This window comes from Oreochromis niloticus, linkage group LG23 (assembly GCF_001858045.2).
Source record: "Oreochromis niloticus isolate F11D_XX linkage group LG23, O_niloticus_UMD_NMBU, whole genome shotgun sequence".
In the NCBI taxonomy this organism is placed as follows: domain Eukaryota; kingdom Metazoa; phylum Chordata; class Actinopteri; order Cichliformes; family Cichlidae; genus Oreochromis; species Oreochromis niloticus.
Window position 1 is genome coordinate 38843489 of NC_031986.2, and position 20963 is coordinate 38864451.

The 20963-nt window shown below is 39.1% G+C and overlaps 2 protein-coding genes across 5 annotated transcripts; both read right to left on the reverse strand.

Annotated features, from left to right (window-relative positions):
• Positions 1-36: 36 nt before the first annotated feature.
• On the reverse strand, positions 37-4003 carry LOC100707156 (dimethylaniline monooxygenase [N-oxide-forming] 5). 3 transcript variants are annotated; one of them, XM_013267475.3, is made up of 11 exons: positions 3876-4003; positions 3543-3701; positions 3163-3351; positions 2903-3068; positions 2662-2804; positions 2376-2575; positions 1881-2114; positions 1574-1695; positions 1427-1499; positions 1261-1330; positions 37-1181 (listed from the first exon to the last, which is right to left on the reverse strand). In XM_013267475.3, exons 2-11 carry the CDS (start codon positions 3672-3674, stop codon positions 804-806), a joined length of 1707 nt encoding a protein of 568 aa, XP_013122929.1. In that variant the 5' UTR covers positions 3675-3701; positions 3876-4003; the 3' UTR covers positions 37-803. The 3 variants fall into 3 exon arrangements, with proteins under 3 accessions (XP_013122929.1, XP_005478991.1, XP_005478992.1); XM_005478934.3 differs by having other exon boundaries at positions 47-1181; positions 3543-3683; positions 3876-3988; XM_005478935.4 differs by lacking the exons at positions 37-1181; positions 1261-1330; positions 1427-1499 and having other exon boundaries at positions 1612-1695; positions 1881-1953; positions 3543-3683; positions 3876-3988.
• Positions 4004-5397: 1394 nt separating this feature from the next.
• On the reverse strand, positions 5398-19983 carry LOC100704493 (dimethylaniline monooxygenase [N-oxide-forming] 5). Of its 2 annotated transcripts, none has more exons than XM_003439897.5 (11): positions 19858-19983; positions 9348-9486; positions 9022-9210; positions 8761-8926; positions 8541-8683; positions 8139-8335; positions 7761-7896; positions 7445-7664; positions 7212-7284; positions 6767-7019; positions 5398-6663 (listed from the first exon to the last, which is right to left on the reverse strand). In XM_003439897.5, exons 2-11 carry the CDS (start codon positions 9477-9479, stop codon positions 6517-6519), a joined length of 1656 nt encoding a protein of 551 aa, XP_003439945.1. In that variant the 5' UTR covers positions 9480-9486; positions 19858-19983; the 3' UTR covers positions 5398-6516. The 2 variants fall into 2 exon arrangements, with proteins under 2 accessions (XP_003439945.1, XP_005478993.1); XM_005478936.4 differs by lacking the exon at positions 19858-19983 and adding an exon at positions 11781-11803 and having other exon boundaries at positions 6517-6663.
• Between the last annotated feature and the right edge of the window lie 980 nt (positions 19984-20963).

Sequence of the window (20963 nt, forward strand, 5' to 3'; positions counted from 1 at the left end):
CCACAAAAGAACACAGCTTTATATATAAAATAAACATTTTTTTCAGTATTTTGGACAATGTATTTATTACTTTTCATGGGTGTTTGACAAGAAGAACTGCAGGTAGAAAATGGTGCATTTCCATTTTCAGATATTTTAAATGGCACACACTGCTATCATCATCAGTACCCAATGAGGTAATATGTTTTTCACAGGGTCACCGAGGGACAACCGACAACGTGTGCCACCCCTTGCATAACACTTTGCAGGTTTTCTTTTGTTCTTTACAGGCAGGTTTTCCTCCTATTTCCCCTTAATTAATTATTAATTAATTTAATACATTAATTAATTTGTCCTTGAGTCATTCAGCCATCTGTATTTGACATATAAAAATTATAATTTTCATTTCTGCCTGCTCACACATTCTTCTTGCTCTAAAAGAGGTTCATTTTTTTAAGTTAACAGAAACCAAAGGTATAATCTAAAGTAAAACTTTCAAAGCAAACAATTTGATGGTGCATCTACATTTAGATATGCATCTAAATGCAGGCCTCAGTGTGAAGATTATGCAGACCTTTGGAACCGGAAGGTACTTTTACAACCGTATAATATTACATAATTGCAGCACATGATTTTTATACTACATCAAGAAAAGGAGACTGCCAATTTATCTCACTCTTTCCCTGCAGGCCAGCAGGAAATGAATGCAGAGAAATTAAAAAAAATGTGATTTTCTGTAATTCACAGTTTTCTTTTCCCTTTAATCCATTTTAAATAAATTTGTCATTAAAATTGTTATTATGTTAATTAAGTCAATCATTGCATTACATATCAGGATTCTGTGGTAGGCTGAACCACAACTCCCTCAGAAAAACTGTGCTTTTGTTCAGCATCTCAGTAACAGCTTCCAGGGTCGGAACGATCTTGTCTTTAGAAAAAAGCACAACTATTATTACAGTTCCTGTGAATGTGAGCATCAGTGGAGAACACAAGCCAAATTTACTGGTGTTCTCTGGTATTTCTCTGGTTCTGAACGGTTGAGCAACCCGCTCCCACTGAGTGAAGATAGCTTGTCTGGCACCAGACCAGTTTCCAGGCCCACTAAGACGATATTGATAAGGTGTGCAGGGACCAAAGAAGACCTTTGCCCAGAGCGCAGGGTCTCTCAGAAAAAGCCTCAGGAGTTTTGGTTGAACACCTACCTGTGAATAAAAATCTGTTATGAAGGATTTTTCTTCCGATTAATGTTGAAAATTTTATATATAGCTAAAGTGAACTCACTTCCCCAGCCATAAAATCCAGATATGGGATGTAATCAACCTGTAGAACAGCCTGGCGTGGACAGGGATAGCTGAGAAAGAAATATTTTCTTGTATCATTAACAGGACTTAATGGGAATAAATAATCAACCAGGGCCATTTAATAACTGTAAAAAAATGATGTGTACCTTTGCATGTTTCTCCTCCTCTCAGACTCAATGACATCCAGCATTTTCTCTTTGGGTGGAAGACGACTCTGACCTTAAAGATATGATGTATCAGCTACTATTTCCCCAAACCCCGTGTAAGCTTGTGTGTTTGTTTGAAGAGTTTACCTAAAAAGACCTTAACAGCCCAGCGAGCCTGCATTTCCACTGTAGGCATGATTGGACCTTTTGCTTGGAAAAGTCCCATGACAGCCAGTGTGGGAGGATGCAGGGATGGAGGAAACACTCTCCTAAAACATGAAAAATAAAACTATGTGGTGGTACTTTAAGAACTTTAATATGATAGCACAGTAAAAGTTGCCTGCAGCACCAAAAAAAACAGTATCATGTATGATTCAAACTTTAATCTCTAGACTTTACATTTGAGAGGATACCCACGCAAGTCAGTGATCCACTCTGTCCACCATGAACTTACTTGTACAGTGTCACCTCTTCATATGGTCCTTCTGACAGAGTTGATGGTAGGAATGGGAACTTTCCAATGTAACCTGTGCAAAACACCACAGCGTCAATGTTCTCCTCCACCGTGCCATCTTCAAATACAACTCTAGAGTCCTTGAACCCTTCCAGATTGTGCTTCATGACTATTGCCCCCTGAAGGATTCGGCCTGGGAGATCGTCATTGATTATAGGCTTTCTCTCCATTAGTCTGTGAAAGAAGTAAAGTAGTGACCTCTCTGTTGCTACAGATGCTGTTGTCTAATTGTCAGCTCATGGCATGCTGGTGCTGATGAAATTATGAGTAAAACTTATGTCAGACAAGAAACAATATCGAAATAATTCTGATTAATTTTCATCTTTATTAGGTAGGAATTAAACTTGTAAGTGTCTTTCAGGTTTGAGAGGATTGTGTGGTCTTTTTTAAAGGTCTGTGAAGTTGTGACGACTATTTCAAAAGCACGTACATTACCTGTGTTTGGGTTTTAGACCATACAATCTGTGGTCATATTTATTGTTCAGTGCTCTCTCTGCTACCCAGTTGACCAAAGTCTTGGGGAGCAACTGGAAGAGGACATTGTTTATCCGTTTGATTACTGCTATGTCGAGAGGAACGCCATTGGTGGACATCCTGCCCATCACCCAGGCCCCTTGACGTGTACTGAGAAAGGTCTGTTGATACAAAAGCGGTACAGTCAACATTTGATCATCTCTCTCAGTCCCGTTCCTCAGTGACAAACCAAACATTTGCATTTCACCTTCTCGGCCGATCTGCTAATCTCCACAGCAATATCACCTCCAGAATTGCCAATGCCGACCACCACCACCCTTTTTCCTGTGAAGGCATCTGCATCTTTATATTCCCAGCTGTGAAGACACCTGCCAGAAAAAGTTTCATGCCCTGGAGGAATACAGATTTTGCTACAGTCACAAGGAAAACATTTTTTCCAAGAATGTCATGATTTAAATACTATTACTCTATGATGTCCATTTATTTACCTTGAAAGTCAGACAATGGTAATGTTGGATGGGTGTAGTGACCTGAGCACACCAGAACAGCATCAAAGATGTGCCTCTCTTCCTGTCCGTTCTTGTTTATGGTCACTACTTCCCATTGGCCGGATAGAGAGAAATCCGGCCTTTGCAAAACACTCCTCACTGTGGTCTGAGGTGTGCACGCCCACATTCACAGAAAAATATACATTAATATCAAGAACACTGCTTTCATAGAAGACTTGGCCTGATGAGATGGCATCTACCTGAAAATTAATGTATCTAAGCAGGTCAAAGTGTTCAGCGTAGAGCCTCAAGTACTGCAGAAGCTGTGAGTTATGCATGAAGTTGGGATAGTCAGCAGGCATTGGAAAATCACTGAAGCACATCATTTCTTTGGAGGTATTGACCACCAAGGACCGGTAGATGCTGGTTCGCTCTGGCTCAGGTGTCTCCTGTTGACACACATAATAACAAGAACAAAGCAGGTAAAAACATCTCTCTGCAACCATTTTACACTTTAATGCAGTGTTTATAATGATTGTTGTGGATAAGCTAAACCCTTTCTCCATATACAGTAATAACAGGATTTAACAACAGGAAGAACAATCATCAGACTTTGTAATGTGGTTGTGCCCCCACTTACTCTAAAATTCCACAAGCCGCCAATGTCATCACTGCTTTCAAAGCAGACGGGTTCGAGCCCCTCATCCACACAGATCTTGATACAGGCCAAACCAGAACTGCCTGCTCCAACTACTGCCACACGTCGAACCATTGCTGAACACTTGGGTATGGAAAGACACTGCAAATCAGACATGTTTCATGCACAAACACGAGACTGCATGCAAATTTTTATGTTTCTTCTTCTGTCTTCCATAATCAACTACCTCAAAAGTAGTAAAATTGTAAGCTGTACACTATGTGCACAAAAGTAGGCCATTGTTACAAGTTTGAAAGACATGTCAGTTGTTCTCACCTTCTTCAGTTATATGCTTGTCGGTCCTGTTTAGCCACTGTCGGGCGTTAAGCGGTGTGTGAAAGTGTGAAAGCTCCCATGACCTGAACTCTTGTTGTGCAACCAGTTAAAAAGTATGCCAGAGGAGGGACTTTAACCCTCCTCTTCAAATACTCTATAGAGGAGTGCTGGAATGAGTAAAAGAGGTGCTTCTTATTAGAACCCACATGAGGTGAAGACGTAGTTTCTCAAATCTGTTCATTTTTGCATTGTTGCATCTGGATCATATGTGACGTAGTGTGTGTCTTTTACTGTGGTTTTTATCCAAATCTTTTGTAAGAGTGTGACATCTTTCAATTTGAGGATCTTTGAAGATCCTTCTGCAGGCTTCCCTCTGTATCAATGGCTCTGTTCTGAATAGCTTGATCCTTGGGCTTGCCTATCGATGTGTTTGCTGCTGATTGGCTCTTCTAAGAAATCCTGCTGTTTAAAAGTTCGGGTTTCTATATTACTCTCCTGACTACAACTTGGCCCAGACCTCCAAACCTTTTTTAAAAATACTGTTTTCTCTTGATTTACATATTATAGGAAGTAAGATCCAGGAGTCTAGTTTGTTGTACTTAGGGATCAGGTATCACTGGGGTTTGTGCCACAAAGAAGGTTTGTACTGTAGTCACTAAGACTGAAGTGGAGATGCTATCTTGTCTAGTCTAATATCAGACCAAAAGGAAAGCTGGCCAAAAAGCAGACTGTATAAGTTACCAGACTTATTCAGTATTCAGTAATTCCTGGGAGAATCTGTTGGATAATAATTGTTGTGTTAGTCATTCTTAGTAATGTTTAGATTTGTGTATGGCCCCTTTCAAAATAAGCTTCAACCACAAGATGACTGGATGAAGAGTGACTGGAAAGCAGACATTGATGATTAACTAATTGCAGTATAAAGTGTATTACACAACTCGACATAACAAAAGAATACATATTCATTTCCATAATCATTGCCAGATGTGCTTCTTTTTTTTAATTTTATTTTTTTAAAGATTTTAATCTTGAGATTCATCTGAGCTGCGACAAACTGCTCTTGACCACAGCATTGATTTGCTTTCCACATTTTAAATTTGTGTCAAAGATTACACCAAGATTTTTTAAACTGTGCTTTAATAAAATGAGTTAAAGTGCAGGTAACCTTTTAACTCTCATTTATTAGTGGAGGACCAAACATCCTCTCCAGTGTGTTTTGGAAAACAACCAGGAAATAAAATGCCATGTAAGAACTTATTTATATTTGTTACTGATCCTGTCAAGGGAAAGAGAGGGAAAGACAAAGACTCTAGATGTTCTTGCTATCTTGCTAATGGTATTGTTATTTTCTGGAGAATTAATGGGGCACTCAGTGATTCGGTAGAAGGACAGAGAAGTTCACAGCTTGCTTTTGGGTGCTTCTCTGAACTAATGTTAGTTTGGCTGAATTCCCTGTGATTTATTTCTTATTTCATTAAAACATTGTTGATGATGTTGCCACCCTTTTGCCCCTAAACATTCCTTTTAAGGACACCAAAAACATCAGCCTGTTGAATTATCTGATGATATAATCCAAAGGTGTAAACAGCTGAAACAATTACAAAAACCATAATCACTTACAGAGTTATTAACAAAATCATCATCCTTGTAAAACTATACCCAGATTACAGTTTGATATTGCACCTTGCAGATGTTTGTGTTTGTCCCTGCAACAGTCATGGATGTGCTGTAGAACAACGACCCCCAGTGGTCAGAAGGTAAAAGACATGTCTTCACATCAATGAACTCTTTCTGATTCTGACAGTGTAATAAATTAATTTATTCATCATTGGTCTTTTATTTATTTATTTTTTAAATACTTTCTCTAGCAGAAAACAACATTCATGGACAGGGACTTCTAAAATATTTTCCAAACTATATCTTTTAGATAACTAACAGAAAATGTAGTAGGTCATCAATATTAGTTGAGGGGATCAAAAGTATTTTTGCCTTCTCTCAGTCAAACAGCTCTGAGGTAGTTTAATGACAAAATTACAATAATTTGACAACATCTTTTATATTTATCTTATTTCATTGTCTCACATACACCAAGTATGTTGATGACCCCATGACCTTGTATTTGATAAGAGGTTAACAGATTCACAGAGACTGATATTGTTAAACCTCATACAACAGACCAAGACACATCAAAAACAGAACTTATAAATTAATAATTAAAACGAACAATTCAGAGCATATACTGAATATTTATAAATTATTCAGTACAGCTTTTAAAGTCTTTAATAATGTAATATACTGCTGACAGAAAACATGATAATCTGGTGTAATATCTTACAGTGTATAACCTCTTAGCATATCAAAGAAATGATAAGTAATCATAGGATCCTAACGGTATGTTACCCTAGAAATGGTTACAGTACTTAAACGAGTCAGTATATGACATTAACAGCTCTTCTTAAGATGGTATTTTATGCAACATGTCAAGCCTCTGTCATTGTTATCAGTGTGGTGTTACTAACTATGGGAATTAGTGACTGGTAATGTCTGCTAATAGCTTCACTGTTATTTCTCAAATTATTTTGAAACCCTAAGTATCAAAGGAGGTGCAAGATGAGATACTGGTACTGGGTTTCTCATTCAATCACACTGATTGTGGACGCAGCTTGGACACGAGGGTGGAGATGGTGGTTGGGTTGCGGTGGATGTAGTAGATAGCAGCTCCTCCAGCCATGAACGTCAAGCTAAGCTTGATCAGGAAACCTGTCGTTGAACCCTGTTGTGCATTCAGCTGGAGGAGACATATGAAAAGATTATAAGAATGCATCTTTGATTGGCTGACCTGTACATACAGCAAAACTCAGAGTATGCAAAATAAATGCTTTTTTTCAGACCTGTCTAGTTTTTAGAGGTTGGTACATGCGGTCATACTGAGTGAAGATTGCCTTGCGGGCCCCCTCCCATTTCCCTGGTCCCATCAACCGGTACTGGTAGGCTGTAACAGGGCCCCACAGAACTTTCTTAAATAGTGGGAAGTCTGTGAGGAAGAGCCAGAGGAGATTTGGTTGCACTCCAATGTCCTTTGCTAAGTCGTCCATGTACTCAACCAAGTCCACCTGCAGAGGTGTTAACTTCGAAACAACGTAGCTGTAAAGAGGATAAGTCAAAAAACAAATAAGTTAACCAATAGAATATTAGACCCACGCACTTAGTTTTAAACAAGGAAGGGTTGAAAGGTTTAAATGATTTCTTCACTTTTTTGGTAAATGATTTGCAAAAAATATTCTTATTATTACAAATAATGACTACAAAAAGAGGGGAAAATGAGTTTTTAAATACTTTTTTGCAATCTTCTTGGTGTCATTCTCAACAGCTTTGATCATGGCCTGGTTTGAGGGCAGTTTCTTATCTCCTGAAGAGCAAAAGAGAGAAAGCTAGAGTAAAGATAGTGACAAGCGACAATCTGGGTATGTTCTGCAAATCATTAGTAAAATGCAATGTATTTGATATTTTACTGTAAAAGATTTTATTTCACCTCAGTTTTTAAAAATTTTTTATTGGAAATTCCTCACCTTTGAAGACACGAGTGACAAAACGGGCCTGCATTTCAGCTTGAGGCATGATGGCTCCGTCAGAATGGATAAAACCCACAATAGCTAGGGTAGGCTGCTCCAGGTTTGGAGGAAAAACATGTTTGTACAGTCCAATACGGTGCCCAGACTTGTATATGGCATTTTTTGGCAAGTAGGGGAAATCGTAGTTATATCCTGTGGCAAACACAATCAAGTCCACCTGTAATAAAGAGGACAAGAAAGAAGAGCTGAAATTGTTTTAATGACATTAAGAACTGGAATATTTAAAGCACATCAGGTAATTTGGTTCTCTGACATTTTCTGCAGTACTGCCATCATCAAACACCACAGTGGAACCACTGATCTCTTTTATGTTTGGTTTGACGATGACCGACCCAGACAAAATCCGGAAGGGCAGATCGTCATTGATCACTGGGATCTGGCTGAAGAGCCTGATGAGGTGAGGGCAGCAGAGGAAAGACAGACATGTACAATTCATATATAATAATATATTCTGATAACTACTAACAGACAAAAGATGATTTAAATAGTGTTCACTTTATAGCAGATACACAGTTTATGGACAATTTTGGTATGGTGAACAGTTTAGCAAACAAGATGAGACAATCAGCTTATATGTGATAGATTGCATTCAGCGAAGCCGTGGAGTTAGGGAAGAATTTACATATCCCACCTGTGTTTGGGTTTGAGGCCATACATGGCGTGATCATACATGGAGTTGAGCTTTTTCTCACCAAGCCAATTGAGAAATCTCATTGGCAACAGCCTGAACATGATATGGACAAAGCGTGTGTTGAACCTGTCCACTGGAAGACCATTGTCAGAAACCTGACGAATGACCCAAGCACCACTACGAGTGCTCAGATACACCTGTAAGACAAGAGACAGAAAGAAGTAACACTAACGTGAAATGGTCTTATCTCACGGGATGAAGGGGATCCTCTTTATTTTAGGAGGTAAAGCTTGAGGAATGAGGATGCAAAAGATGCATCAAACCCATGGGCACACTATCAGACAAAAACAGGGACACTAAAATGTTAGGAAGAAAGCTGAGAACTTAGAGAGCACTCCCAACCTGCTCTGCAACTCTGCTGCCCTCCACGGCGATGTCACCCCCTGAGTTGCCGATGCCGATGACCACAACTCTCTTCCCATGCATGTCTTCAGGTCCCTTGTAGTCCCAGCTATGGAAGTATTTTCCTTCAAATGTCTCAATTCCTTTCAGACAACAGAGTGGTATTTTTATACGGTCATGTTCTAACATTTATCATGTGGTGGTACAAACATTCACTCACCTGGGAAGTCTTTGAGTGGCAGGTTAGGATAGTTGAAGTGGCCAGTGCAGCAGATAATGGCATCAAAGATGTGGTTCTCCTCGTATCCATCTCTAGTCTCAGTCACCACATCCCACTGACCAGTGCGAGAAAAGTCCGGTCTCTGTTTCACACTCTTCACTTTGGTCTAAAACACAATAAATATAATAGCAGGTGAGTTTATACATATGATATTAATAAAGGGTATAATAAAATTGATCACTCTTCTTTCTATCTTGCTACCTGGAAGCGAATGTATTGCAGTAGTTTAAAGTGGTCTGCATACATCCTGAAGTATTTCAAGATTTTAGAGTGGTGCATGTAGTTGGGGTAGTCTGCAGGGATTGGGTAGTCACTGTAGCACATCATCTCCTTCCACACATTGATAGTAAGGGAACGATAGATACTAGCTCTGTTTGGTTCCGACACTTCCTGCAGAGAAGTCGTTCCAGACAACAGATGTTAAGAAATAATAGTTTCAAATTGCACATTAAATTTTATATGAAAGACATGCAAATGTCAAAATAGTCACAGTCAGTAGTGAATCTTTCTCTACACTAAAGTCTTGCCTTGAATTTCCATAGTCCACCCATGTCATCACTGCTTTCAAAGCAGGTTGGCTCCATGCCCTCATCCAGACAAGCCTTTACACTGGTCAGACCACAGGGTCCTGCCCCGATCACTGCTACTTTGTGAACCATGATGGATCTGCAACAGGAAAAAATAATTTATCAAAGGAGAGAAAAGTGAAAAATAAAGTTAAACAAGACACCCTATAAACAAGACACCAGGAAGAGAAATTGCAGTAAAACTCAATACTGAAAGCTTTTGTAAAGAAGAAGTGAATCCTTATTGGTTGTTTCCATTGCAACATGTATTGCATTGCTTATACAGTTGCACACTTACTTGGCGTATTATGTATGTAACTCTACACATTTAAAATTTTATAGCTGAGAACAAAAGACAGATAACTCCTGTTACAGACAGATTACACAGATAATGAAGCCGTACATCTTAGAGCATATCTTAGTCTGTAACCGAATGCATTTAAAAGTAATGTTCCCATAAACACGAGCATCTGTGTCAACCTTACCTCTTCTGTATAGAGAGAGATGAAATGAATGATCCCCGTCCTCCCGTTTAAATACTCAGTCAGATTTTAACAAACAGGCAAACATGAAAGGCTTATGATTGATCAGCTCAAAAGTCCCAAAACAGGTCAATAAGTTAAGAAATACTCTTAAGATCTTTTCTGCATTGTTTTTATGATGCTATTTAGAACCAATAAGAATGTCAAGAAGAATGCAAAACTGTGTGCAGTGTAAATGGAATACCTTGATTAAAATATTACTTAAAACATAGGTCCTGAGAATGTCAGGAAAGATATTACGAGAGAGTTCTTCTTGATCAATAAGTTCAATAAGTGTCTTTAAAAAAAATAGTTTGAAAAGCAAAAACAGTAGTTTGACCTGGTACCTTACCTGCTCTTTGTACGCTTAAAATATATCTTACATGAAAATAACACTTACGTAAAAGTTCAGGCAAGAATCAATCTGAATATTGATCTAATTTGCACAGCCAGTCTATAAACCACATAAAATGTTGTTTCATCATGTTTGCTTTCATGGTGAAGATAGGGGAAAATCTAAACATATGAAGAGTGAGACAGGTACTCCAAACACTGTACTTGACCAAGGGCTTCTGCACATATTCATAAAGTATTTGCTTTGTTGTTTTTCAGCTTTGAAACACAAATGTCAGCATTTTCTTATCAGACTAATCGATTTTTGTGTTTGAAGGTATTGATAGGTTTGACACAGTATCTATGCTTTGGCTTCTCTCTTTCTTTTTGTAAGTAAACATGCTGCAGATTCGAACCCTTGAACAGCAGATTACCAACCCTATGTTTTTTTATCTTTAGCTCCCTGAAACTTGGCAAACAGACTTTGCAGTGTTTAAATGTCCCCAGTGTTTCAGTTTGGGTTTTTTGGGGTGTCTGAGTGTTTTTTTTTTCTAGTATTTGTAGTTTTGATTCTTTTTTATTGGAAATCTGGATTCCTGTTTTGATTCCTCTAGTTTTTCCAGTAGTTTTGTGTTATTTCTTTTGATATAATTGAATCCGTTTCTGTTTTCCTTCATGGATCTTTAAGTGATGAGTCTGATTTTAAGTGTGTTCTGGTTTATGTCTTGATTTTTATTGCTTGTAGTGATTTCAGCTCCCTCTTGTCTTTCTGTTAATGCCTGATTATCTGCCTGTAATCATGTCCAGTGAAAGTCTAGTCTCTATGTTTAGGATTAGTTCTTTGGTTAGTTCTTGAGTATTCAAAATTGGTTTTCCTTCTTGTCTTTCACATTCCCCTGTCCTAAATCCTTGGGACTTGTCCGCTTGAGATCTCTGTTTTCTGTTCCCACGCTCGCACACAGTTTCCAGATGTAATTAGTTTTCTTCTTTTTTTCTTTCTTTTTCCTCCCAAACTAAATCCAGTTTCTGATTGTTTTGTCAATTAGCTTCCAGTTCAAATCATTTCAGTTTTTATATAGAGCCAGTTAACAACAGTCGCCTCATTTCTGGCGAGAACTCACTTCTTTCTGTATTCTTTGCCAAGAAAGGCAAAAGGCTTCTTCCAGATTCCAACCCCCATGACACTCTTGACCCACCCTCAGTGGAATCTAAGAGTAAAAAGCTTGGCTCTCATGTTACACCCCTGAAGGGGCGAAATGATCCCAAAAGTGACAAGCGGGTGTTTCCTCACTGAAAACTTTTACTCAAATCATATATCTCAAATATATAAACAATTTAGAATTAACTAGAATAATGGGTTTACATTCGTACATTACAGCTCTACCACAGGCTGTATTTAACCTATTGCTGGGAGTTTGCTCACACATTGCAAAACTTTCTAACTAATATACGTATTCTTTTGGTACTTGGAATAGTATTTCACATGCACCTTTTTCCCCCCAAAAACTCATTTTAGTAACACTCAACACTGTAAGCATACCTGCAGGGGAGAAATAACCACAAAAGTGACAAGTTGGTGTTTCCTCACTGAGAACTTTTCCTCGAATGAGGATAATACCTCGATTTCCCCCAGCTAAATGGGTTGAGACAAAAGCAATCAATCTCAGGTGACCCGATTCAGACCACTTCGTAGATCACAGATAACACTTATTAACTTAATACTTAACAGTAAGGGATGAAGTAAACAAAGTTTACTTTTAAAAAAAATTCTCAAACATATCTTCTAAAACATGTCCTATACCTGTGTAACCTCCTTAGATAAATCACAGAATATCAATACTGTTTGTATTTAAAAAATGTGTTAAAATTTGTTGTTATTTTAACTTCTTACACACTCCCCAACAAAATAGATGTCTCGACATTAAACAATTGCAAAATCTTCTCACAAATGTTTCTACTTTCTCTCGCTCGCTCGCTTTTTTTTTACTAGTCTCTCGTGAACTTGACACTGAAGCTCTTATTCTGCCAGCTTGCACACGAACAAAGGTCAGGGGTCACAGTTTAAAGTCACAGTTCACAATCCATAATTGGTAACAGAGTACCACATAAACAGTCTATCAGTATTCTTTGGAAAGTCCATAAGTTATTAAGGGTAATAAACTATGCAGACAGCACTTTCAGTGCCATGTCAACGGTTTTTGTGAACAGTCTTTGAGTTATCCATGGCAACAGTCTGCACGCAGACTTACATGAGTCCATACATTAAGGAGGGCTGAAAGTATGGCTGCAGGGGTGGCAGCCATGGGACGAGAAATGGAGCGTGACACACAGGTAACAACACAGATACTGGCTGGAAACTGTAAAAGGAAGGAATGCTGACCTGATCATAGGTCATGCATCTTGCTGGCTGCCTCTCCCTCTCTGTGGCAGCTAGTAAGGTGCCTTCAGGTTCAACTGCTGCATTTGAAGATGGGGATGCATGTGGTAGGTTCCCATCAGGCAAGTTTTAAGCATGTAAGTTTATGTCCTGATTTTCACTAGGGTCACTGAACTCCTGACAAAAACTGGCCTTTCAAATTTTCCTCCTGTTGGTGTGCAGTTATGTACAATATCCATCTCTGATCCACCAAGAAGGCCGTTTCTTTCCGTTGACACAGTGGAAGCTTGGAATGGTTAATAATGTAGCTCATACTCATCTCCACTGTCTTCACCAGATTCTTGAATTTGCGTTTCATGCCGGTGCCTCCTTTCCTGTTTTCATTGGTCCCTTTTGGGGGGCTCCAGTTGTCTCTCAAAAGGCAATTGATCACAGGGCATTAAGAAGTTTCCGTGCAGGCCTCTGGAGCATCCTTTTCCCCTTTCTGGTTTCACTTCATAGATTGGCAGGTCAGAACCCACTGAGCTCACTACCATGTGAACTATGTCCTCCCAGGAACAGATTGCCTGGCCTTCCCCTGGGTGTCAGATTCTTAACCAAGACATGTTCACCGGGTTGCAGCACTGAACTTCTTTTGTGTTATAGTACTTCTTACTCCTTTCAGGAGCCTTTTGAGCATTCTGTTTGGCAATGCCATAGGCTTCCTCCATACCTTCCTTCCATTTCTCTACATACTCATGTTGATGATTGAACCCTGACTTAGAGTGCAGCCCAAAAAGCACATTAACTGGAAGTCTGGGTGATCTCCCATAGAGAAGGTAGAATGATGAATAACAGGTCACATCACAATTGTTTACAGTTGTAGTCATGCACCAGCTTGTTTAGGGGCTCCTTCCAGTTTGATTTCTATGTGTGAGTCAGTGTCTTAAGCATTTGCACCAGTGTTCTGTTCTTCTTTCCACCTGACCATTCCCCATTGGGTGACAGAATGTTGTCTGAGACCCAACCACTCCACTTAATTTCTTTAACTGGCCGAACAGCTGATTTCATTAACCCCTTTTCAGTCCATTTTAAATCTGATAAACAAGGCGGGAAAATTTCAATGTATCTTCTGGCCTGGTTCACCAAATTGACCTGAGATTTTCAAATCTTTGTGACAGGATTGGCTAAGCTGCTGTGGCTGGGCAGTCATGGAGGGCTGTGTGCTAACTTGTAGACTAGCAAAGACTGGGAGTGGTTCTGAGGCTTATAAGCACCGTTAGCAAGGATAAATTGTTCCATTTCTGTTTCTTTAGATTCCATTATAGTCCTCTGCTCCTCTACTTCCCTCTGAGTCCCTACTCTTTCAACATTTTCCCCATTTGGAATTCCACCGCCAGTGTTGGACATCTGAGGAATAATCCAAGTGGTGCTTCCAAAATAAAGTCCCGATCAAAAGTTTAAGACAACTTGAAAAATGGCAAAAAAAATCATATTTTGCATGGTTGGATCGTAACAAGGTTTCAAGAAGAGCTTCAACATGCAACAAGAAGAAGTGGGAGTGAGACAAAACATTTTTTGAGCATGCCATTTATTAAAAACAACGCTTAAACTGAAACTGTAATAAAACGGAGCTCTTGGTTGTGGCTCCCAAAGCCCTACTGCAGAGTGACACAGATGGCTGCCTACTGCAATCTGGGTATCACTTTGGACTCAACTCTTTCATTCCATGCTCATGTCAAATCTGTCACCAAAATAGCATTTTTCCACCTAAAGAACATCTCTCGACTTTGGCCATCACTCACTGACTCGGTAACAGACCCTCATTAATGCCTTTGACACCTGCAATGGGGTCCTGTTTGGGATTTCCACTAAAGCCCTGGGTAGACTCCAGTATGTCCAGAACTCAGCTTCTAACAGGCACTAAGCTCTGGGAACATATCACCCCCAATGGCTCCCAGTTAAGTCACGCATGACTTACAAGATCCTTCTTCTTACTTACAAATCCCTCAATTCCCTGGCACCTCAGTATCTCTCTGAGCTGCTGCAACCATACACACAGTCTTGGATGCTACAGTCCTCAGCCATGGGCTTCAAAATCTTTGGGGACAGAGCCTTCAGTGTGGCGGCCCCCACACTCTGGAACTCTCTACCATATGAGATTTGCAATCACTCGAGTCCTTCAAGAAACTTCTCAAGACAAGCCTCTAGCCTTTGTAACCTCTAGTTACTCTTGTGTAAAGGGTCCTTGGGTTTCTGTACTTTCTAACTCTTTACATTTTCAAAATAGGCTCATTACTTTAGCTTTAACACATGGAAGGGGAGTTTTGTCTCACGTGAAAGATTTATTTTGAACCCATCACAGTACAGCAGAGTAACCTGTTTATCCCGCATTCACGCAACCCTAAATAACAAGGTCCAATTTAGTTTGTTCTGCAGCATGTTTCACAATATGAAAAAACATAATGTCACATTTACAAACCAAATATCTGATTTAAAAATATGAGGACTTACATACCACTGAGCAGTCCTTACCTTTAAATACAACCTCTCTACTTCCTCTTTCTTATCTTTCTCCATCTCTGAATGAAGTTACCTCTCATTATCTCTCTGTGAAAAACAGCATCTGGACAGCAACACACTGTACGAAAAAACTGCACACGGACAGTTTGTGTGTTTAACGATGTTTGTTGAGCTGATAAAAAAAACTGTATTTGGAATTATATGCCACTTAAAAAACATAGCTCCTTTCATGTTACTCTTTTGTAGCGCTAGCTAGATGCTGAAGCAACGCAACCACAAATTAAGGACACCTGCAGTTGGGAGCGCGCACTGGGCAGGTTGACCCCGCCTCCATTCCAACCAACTAGACGTGGAAGTAGTTACTTTTGTGAAAAGGTGAAACATGAGTGTCGTCTTGATGCATTCTCAATCATCCAGGAAAGTAAATCTCCAAAAGTTGAATCTGTTCATCTGGACGTAGCGTTTTGTGGGAGAAACGTTTCGTCACTCATCCAAGTGACTTCTTCAGTCTTGAAGAAGTCACTTGGATGAGTGATGAAACGTTTCTTCTTCAAGACTGAAGAAGTCACTTGGATGAGTGATGAAACGTTTCTCCCACAAAACACTACGTCCAGATGAACAGATTCAACTTTTGGAAACATGAGTGTCGTTACATTACTGTTCACTTTGTGGGTTACAACAGAAAATGATAAATTTATTGTTCTCACGTGGTATCGGACGGGATTATTTCAGCAACCCGAGGACGTTTTGCCTGATAAGCATGGCGTTATTCTGAGCGCATGTACAAAAATTTGAGCGCACGTAAAAAAAGTTTGCAGGTGCAAGTGTTGCATTTTGAGGAGAAATTTATTTCGAGCAAAGAAAAGCTAAATTTGATTGAACAAAATTCATTGCTGCGTGCAAAAAGTGTATTTCAGTGTTTGCTATTATCCATACACACACACAAAAGCAGCCCCTTTCGCTCAGTTTTTGCATTTGCGCTTGCTCGCAATGTGTTGCTTGCACTCTCAACATTTCTGCCCTAGTGATGTGTCGGTCGCGAACGAAATGGCTCTTAGAGCCGGATCTTTGACGTGAACGACGCGAGCCGGCTCCTTATCGCGTACAAACAGGCATCTCCGAAAATGTTAGAGCACTTTTGCAAATATGTGATGTCTTGTTAATCGAGCAGATATTTGAAGTTTATACAGCACCATTCTCGCATGAAAATATCTTAAAAGTTTATTTTGTGACCCAGAAAGAGTAATATTTCAAACTCCGCCACTCTGTTCCTCTGCCACTGCCTCGTTTGAGTTTTGGACGAAATGGATTCTGGGATATTACATTTCGTCATTTCGAGCTGATTGGAGACCAAAACAGCCAATCAGATTTTTTTGCATCCAAGTCTGTGATTGGCTGGTTTTGTGGCACAACTATAACTGTGTACAGAAAGAGTTGAACGCACACGGGCAGAAATGTTGAGAGCGCAAGCAACACATTGCGAGCAAGCGCAAATGCAAAAACTGAGCGAGAGGGGCTGCTTTTGTGTGTGTGTGTGTATGGATAATAGCAAACACTGAAATATATTTTTTGCACGCAGCCATGAATTTTGTTCACTCAAATTTAGCTTTTCTTTGCTCAAAATAAATTTCTCCTCAAAATGCAACACTTGCACCTGCAAACTTTTTTTTACGTGCGCTCAAATTTTTTTTACGTGCGCTCAGAATAGTGGCACAAAAATAATGCCATAGATAAGAGGATAATCACGGCTGTGTAAACTCAATTCATATAAACTTTAAAGCTCAATTTATCACGTTCTCAACAAGTAAACGGCTCGGTGTTCGTTTCCAGACCTCCTACAAAAATACTATTTTCTGTGATTGTTGCAGAACAAAAGTTAGGTCTGCGGGAAACAAAAATACTGCTTTTTGATTACATCACTGAAAACAATTGTCTAATTTATTCTTGTAAAACACATTTTTGTAGCTGAAAGACAAGAGTGATGGATACTGTTTGTTCATGATAACGGCCAAACGGTATCCTGCATTCTTGATATTTAGTTCACAAACACTTCTTATAATGACAAACTATTCCTGATTTTTGTTTTAGATGTTAGCTCTTTATTATGTAAAGTTACAGGAGGATACCAGGCTGACCCTCCCACAATTTGTTTCCCCCAAACAGTACAAAACTACTTCCATGTTGGTTTGAATGGAGGCGGAATCGACTGGATCCGCTCTCCCTTCCCAGTGTGCGCTCCTGACGCAGGGGAAACAAATTCTGTCTGGGAAAAAACACCTTGGCACAGTTGCAGGCCTTCAGCATCTAGCTAGCCCTACACAGGAGTAGCGAGCATAAAGGGAGCAATTTTTCTAAAGTGTCATCTAAAACCAAATACAGTGCTTCTATGAGCTCAACAATTATCAGTAAACACAAACTGTTCTGTGCAGTTTTTGTACAGTGTGTTGCTAGGTAAAGGTCCAGATGCTGTGTTTCACAGGGAGAGAATGAGAGCTAACTTCACTCAGAGATGGAGAAAGATAAGAAAGAAAGGACAGGAGAGGAAGAAGGTTAGATTTAACGGTAAAATAGAAATTTGAAGCTTACTTGTAAGTCCCTTGTGTTTTTAAATAAGATATTTGGTTTGTCAATGTGATATTATTTTTTTTAAATTGTAAAACATGCTGCAGATCAAACTCAGGAAGACTGCATTATTTAAAGGTTGCATGAAAATACTGTGGAGGTTAATGTGAGATAAACAGGTTACTTTGCTGTACTGTGATGGATTCAAGGTAAAGAACAGTGTGTTGGACTGTTGCAACATGCTAAGCCATCAAAACTGATTTTAGGTTTCCCCACAGGCTGAATCTCCCTTCCATCATTTTCTCTGCTCATGCTTTAATCACCAGATTCAAGTTGAATACATTTATTAGAATTAACATTTACACTGAAATAAAAAATGTTATTCCCCTACTGATAATATTTTATTATTACATGAATATAGCACAAGGTTCAATTAGCTTTGAACAAAAATATCTGGTGGAACGTCCTCCAAAGAGCTACTTTTTACTTTCTTACTCTGAGTACATTTCATAACTGGTCCTTTTCCACTTTTACTTGAGTAAAGAATTTGAATTAGTACTTCAATTTTTACTAGAGTACTTTACAACACTCTAGTAAATCTGTGCTTCTGCTTAAGTACAGAATATCTGTACTTTTGCCAACTCTGCCCACTCTCACTTATGGCTATGAGCAATGGGTAATGACCAAAAGAGGAGACCAGGAAACGCTGGAAAAATTTTATATCTCAGCTGGCAGGGGAATATCTCAGTATCCCCTGGGGAAACCGGAGGAAGTGGCTTCTCTGCTTTGACTCCTGCCCCTGCTGCCCTAATCTCTATAAGCAGCAGAAAATGAATGGGTAGATGGCCTGGCAAAAGAAAAAGCCTCCTGTGAAAGTTAGGGTAGCTAAAAAGCAATATCAAAATGTAAATAGCCTAACACATCTAAAAACATCTCATTCCACCTCAAACACCATCGACTTAAATAATAGCCTACCTGCAAAACCTACAAGCCAATCATGTTAACTTCTCTTCTGATGTGATTGACCCACAGAAACATTTAACTAGATATTCTTTGATCTAAATTCCGTCAGCTTTTCCCTGTTTTCTTCCTAACCATCAGGTTAGGAAGCATATATAAAAAAAATCTAAATAACAATAGTAATTTATCCATCAGCTAAAATTAGTTCATTCTACTTATACAGTAAAATTATCTGTTGAAAGGATCACACTTTTTCAGACTGATATATCTAACACGCAGCAACTCACTACTGCAATGTTTTGCCAAAAAGACAAGAAGAAGTGAATCCCCTTTGATTGTTTCCATGCTTTAAGAAGTGCACAGTGTTAGCTGTTTACATTTGTCACATGCTACACTATGACATGTAAATATGGTGGTCATGAGACACTGCTCTATAATGTTTTATTTAGACATACAATATTTTTTGTCACTAGTTAAGTGTGAGCATACTGCTATTGAGTGGAAAATGGGGGTTTGCTCCAAGTGGAATAAAAAAAAAAAATCATTATTTAGTTTGAAAGAAAACACATTTCATTTAGGTGCTTTACTGTACAAATAGCAGAACAAACTGTTCCCAGCATATTGCTGATTACACAGTAAACATTAATGGGTTTAGCTCCATTTATATTTCTGGATTCCCAGGATACTGCACAGCACAGCGACCCTTTGTCCCCACTTCTGTCATAAAACTTTGTCAGTTCCTAGAACTTGAACGAAGGCCAAAGGTGATTTTGCTGTAATAGCACTGAAACTTTGGAATGACCCTTTGGATGTAATTTGCTCAGCTAATTTGCTCTGCAGTCATATTTTGGCAGCCTGCTGATACTTTGCTTTTACAAGCCTGCTTTGGATGTCAAACCTATTCTGTACTTTTAACTTTCATCTCTGCAGCTATGCACTTTACAGATTATCTCTTTATCGCAACCATGCACAGCACAGCAATGCAAGAATGAAAATGCAAATATTCTTTTTTGGGTAGTCATTTTGTATCATTTTTCAGCCCCGACTGTCATGCAATTATTTTTTAAGTGCACCTGTGGGAATCAGCCCCCCAAAATGCAGAAAATCCAGGGATGAGAAATTATAAATGCACTTGTGCTATCCCAAAAAATGTGTGTGCATGTGTGTCAGAGTGTGTAGGGAAACAAAATTGAAGGACGCCAGGTTTCTTTCTTACCTTGATCCTTGTATGTTTGTTGGCTCTATGTCTGGAAAGAGGAAAGAGAATCATTAGAGCACTGACTTTTATAGCCCTACTGAGACAGCGACCAATGACATGCTTCCCCCTCCCCAACATAGAGATGAAAAGACCAAATGTTCTTCTAAGATCGATTAGAACGGACGTGGTACTCGTCATGTATATAGATGCATTGTATTTGAATATTGAAAAAAAAGAATTCAGGTTGTTTTTTCTTTCAAAGAAACATATAGAAATAAAACGTAATAATATATTCCTGTAGCATATGCTGTAAATGGGGGCGGTCTTAGCTCGGATGATTTGACAAAGCAGTTATCACCTCATGGGTGTAATTGGCACCCTGTGACACCAACCCAGAGTCCTTTGTAGCTGTGGCATAAGCTCATTAGGGAAGTAAAGCTAATCGGACAGTTAATTTAGCATGTTGTTAGATGACTTTTATAAAAACGTAACAAAAATTGCAACTAGTTGTAAAACAAATATTCTTTGCTTTACTGTAGGTGGTGTATTTGAGCAGAGGCTAATAAACAACTGTAAGGGATGCTCTTTGCGTTGCGTGAACATGTGCGCATGCCGCAAAATAGGTAAATGATTGATAGCCAGCTGCCTCCCCGACTGTGTGCCCAGTTTGGACATAGATCACAGATGGCTTGCAGACAGTGTGTAATTATGCATGGCTACTAGAAGCCATAAATCAGAGTAAAAATCGGGGTCAGAAGGTCTGTGGGTTAAAAAAATGCCCCCGATACCCGCTTTGTTGCTTCTTTGAGTTGGGTGTCCTAAGGCTAAATGATACTCTACTGTAAAAAAACAACAACAGCAACAAAAAACTTGTACACTTGAGCTGCAGAATAGTGAAGAAAAAAGAATAAGCCATGAGCATATCAGAAAATCAAAGAGAGCATATAAGGTAGTAGAGAGATAATACAGATGGAAAAAGTACAGAAAAGTAACACCGACAGAGAGAGACAGACTTTGCCCAGCCTGATGGAAATTTCCACTCTGGCAGTGAAACGAAATCTAACAGAAACTTCAGAAGAAGTTCAGCATAATGCAAAACAACAAAACAAGGTTCACTTGTAGTT